The sequence below is a fragment of the Triticum aestivum genome, chromosome 6D (assembly GCF_018294505.1).
Source record: "Triticum aestivum cultivar Chinese Spring chromosome 6D, IWGSC CS RefSeq v2.1, whole genome shotgun sequence".
Lineage (NCBI taxonomy): Eukaryota > Viridiplantae > Streptophyta > Magnoliopsida > Poales > Poaceae > Triticum > Triticum aestivum.
Window position 1 is genome coordinate 457,114,371 of NC_057811.1, and position 3,280 is coordinate 457,117,650.

The following is a 3,280-nucleotide window of genomic DNA, read 5'->3' on the forward strand; positions in this document are numbered from 1 at the left end:
GTGCCCCTGCAACGCAACTAGGATCAGATCGCACGAGGCGATCAGGAGGCGACGAGGACCTTGCGCGCCGCCGGTGACGCCTCCGGTTCCCTCTCTCTCTGTCGGCCGCTCCGGCGGCGGGAGGGAGAGGGAACCTCGGGTCTGTTTGCTAGGTGGGTGTGTGGTAGGGTTAGGGTTGAGGAAGACGCTACCGAGGCCGTTGCGGTGGTGTCGCGTCGGAATAAGTTTCTCCGGGCTCCGTTCGCGGTCAGGCGAGGCTTTTGCCTTCGACTAGGAGTCAGCGGGGTTGGGGATCCCCGGGTCTCGTCGAGGTCGCGGGCTTTGGTGGCTGGAGGTCCATCGGCACTGGCCGTTTGGGTCCTCAGATGGGCGATGGATTCAGGGAGACAAAGATCCTTCTTTTTCCCTGTTGGTATTATTTGCTGATGTTGTTCTTCTCCTTCCTCTGTGCTGATGCTGGTGGGAGATCCTGCTTTGTCCGGACGGATGGCCTGGTCGCCGTGCTGGACCTGTCGGATGACTCGAGTTCTCTTCCCTCCGGAAGGGACACTTTTCGCGGTACTCAAAGCCAAAGATGGCGACGGCTATTGCACGTGTGTTGGATTGATGTCCATGCCCTCTCAGCGCTGGTGTCAAGAAAAGAGGAAGCAACGTAGCGGCAATTGTACCATGGTCGAAGATGATGACCTGCTTGCGACTGGTTGCAGATCCTTCTGCTGCAGGGGTCTTCTCTCAAGATTCAGGGATGATGACACAGGGCTCCGGAGATCTTTTTGTGTTATAGTTGTCTTAGGGTACTCTAGGTGTTCATGGTCCTTTGTGTTTGCGTTTCAGTGTGCTTGTAAGGGTCAACTTCTTTGTACTGATTCGTGATATGAATGAAAAAATTCTAAAAAAAAAAGCCACCCCCGAATGGGCCATCCAATGGACCGACCCAATAGACTGCCCTATCGACGTCTGGGTTACGCAAGACAGGTCCAAGGCCAGACCAGGCCGACCTATTTCCATATTTACTGAACAGGGGTATGATTTTCAATCCATGCATATTTTCATGGACAGGAAATGAACATCCATTAGGCGTAAATATGAATTTGATATTACTCGACCATGTATACCTGACCCATTGCCACTCCGATGAAAAACACTAGCTGCAAAAAAAAAAAATCAATCTCCTCTCCCCTCCATTGCAGCCATCGCTCCAGTGTCGTAAGGCGGAGGGGCGTCGATTCCTTTCTCGGTGGTGCTTGGTGTGGTGTTGCTAAGGAGCCCGAAAGATTTTATCCTTGTTGTTCTTCATGGATAACGGGTTGGTTATGTGTGCCTACATGGCTACATCGACAGGGTTCCATGTGCATCCGTGACTTCGACAACCTCTGACTTCAAACTTTTGCGATGACGATAGCCTCCTCCTCCTACTGTCGTTACACTATATATAGTTGCTCCGATCTTGTATGGATTGATCCAATGTAAATTTAATTTAATTTCTGGAAAAACTGACACGTTAGTACCATCCTTTAATACTAAAAATATGTTTGGCCTATTTTCTTCCTTTTTCATTCCATGCCGACACTTTCAGCTTTCATTTTCCGAAGCAAACATGACAGACTTTTGCTAGCGGAAAGAACGTGTTTCAGGGACTGTGTATCCCCCGTGTGTCGTCGCTTCTACCTTGAGAACAAGCTGAGACGTGGCATCCCGGACGCGTCCAGTAGCTGCACACGTCCGGCCTCTCTTAATTGGCGAGTCACTAGTCACCGGCTCCCACCGGCCAACCCACTCATGCAAGCACACGTAGCGCCTCCGGCGATCCTATCCCCTCGCCGCAAACGGCTTATAAATTGCGCCTCGTGCTGGACCTGCTTCCGCAACCACGAGCTGCAGACTAACTGAGGAAGACAACACACCAGATTTCTGAGATAATCAAGATCAACACCTGTGCAACATGGAGCACGGCCAGGCGACGACTAACCGCGTCGACGAGTACGGCAACCCGGTGGCCGGACATGGCGTCGGCACCGGCGCCGGCGCGGCTCACAAGACCGGAGGGATCCTGCAGCGCTCCGGCAGCTCTAGTAGCTCCAGCTCGGTGCGTGTACATATACTTGTTGCTTCTTGCTAACACTAGTTGTAATTTTTGCATTTTTCTCGTGTACATTTTGTATGAAACAATAAATCAATTGTCTGATTTTTCTTCTTCCTGGTGCTAGTCTGAGGATGATGGCATGGGTGGGAGGAGGAAGAAGGGCATCAAGCAGAAGATAAAGGAGAAGCTCCCTGGTGACCACGGTGACCAGCAGCAGACCGCTGGCACCTACGGCCAGCAGGGACACACCGGAATGACCGGCACTGGGGCGCATGGCACCACGGCCACTGGCGGCACCTACGGCCAGCAGGGACACGCCGGAATGACCGGCACTGGGACGCACGGCACCGATGGCACCGGCGAGAAGAAAGGCATCATGGACAAGATCAAGGAGAAGCTTCCCGGACAGCACTGAGGCCCCCGCCCGCGGCCGCTACTTATGAAAGTTTGAGGTGCCGGTCTGGCCACCTCTGCAGAATAATAGGATGGAGAGATACAGTTGAACTTCCCGAAATAGAGTGAGCTACCTCACTTGTAATATCTGAGTTCTAAGTTTGGTGGACTTGAATTTGGGTTGCTTGTATGTAGCCGGGACGTTTTGTACTATGTACTTTGATGTGTAAATTTTCTTTTGGTTGTACTGTGTGTGTATGGGGATGTATATCATGGTATAATACAATATATTTTTCCCTTTTACTTGAGCTTTCTTTGTTATTGCATTTTTCTAAATTTTGTCAATATTGTACATAGCATTGGAAAATGTTTAAGAGAGTTTGGAGCATTCTAGGCTATTTTTGAAAATTTTGGAAGTATCGAAAAATAAGGCACACCAAAAATACACATAGAGATCTTCATTTTACTAACTCAGAGGATGTCGCATGCGCTGTGGATCGTTGATGAACGGCACTGTCGGAGATCAACAAAACAGAGTGCATAGCGACCAAAAAAAAATTCCCCACCAACGAAAGTTTTCTTCTATGCTCGAGCTCACAGGCACACTGATGAATAGTACTCCTTCCGTAAACTAATATAAGAGCGTTTAGATCACTAATTTAGTAATCTAAACGCTCTTATATTAGTTTAGTGATCTAAACGCTCTTGTATTAGTTTACGGAGGGAGTAAAATATAAAAGAAATTAAAAAATTCTGATTTTTTTTACACGCTGATGAATGTTTTACCTACATGTAAAAACTCAT

General features: G+C 49.0%; 1 protein-coding gene across 1 annotated transcript; it reads left to right on the forward strand.

The window, feature by feature from the left end:
- The first annotated feature begins 1,848 nt into the window (after positions 1 to 1,848).
- Positions 1,849 to 2,779, forward strand: LOC123145848 (dehydrin DHN3). The gene is made up of 2 exons (XM_044565353.1): positions 1,849 to 2,086; positions 2,208 to 2,779. The coding sequence occupies exons 1-2, from the start codon at positions 1,943 to 1,945 to the stop codon at positions 2,496 to 2,498; spliced, it is 435 nt and encodes a 144-aa protein (XP_044421288.1). The 5' UTR covers positions 1,849 to 1,942; the 3' UTR covers positions 2,499 to 2,779.
- Positions 2,780 to 3,280: the final 501 nt, after the last annotated feature.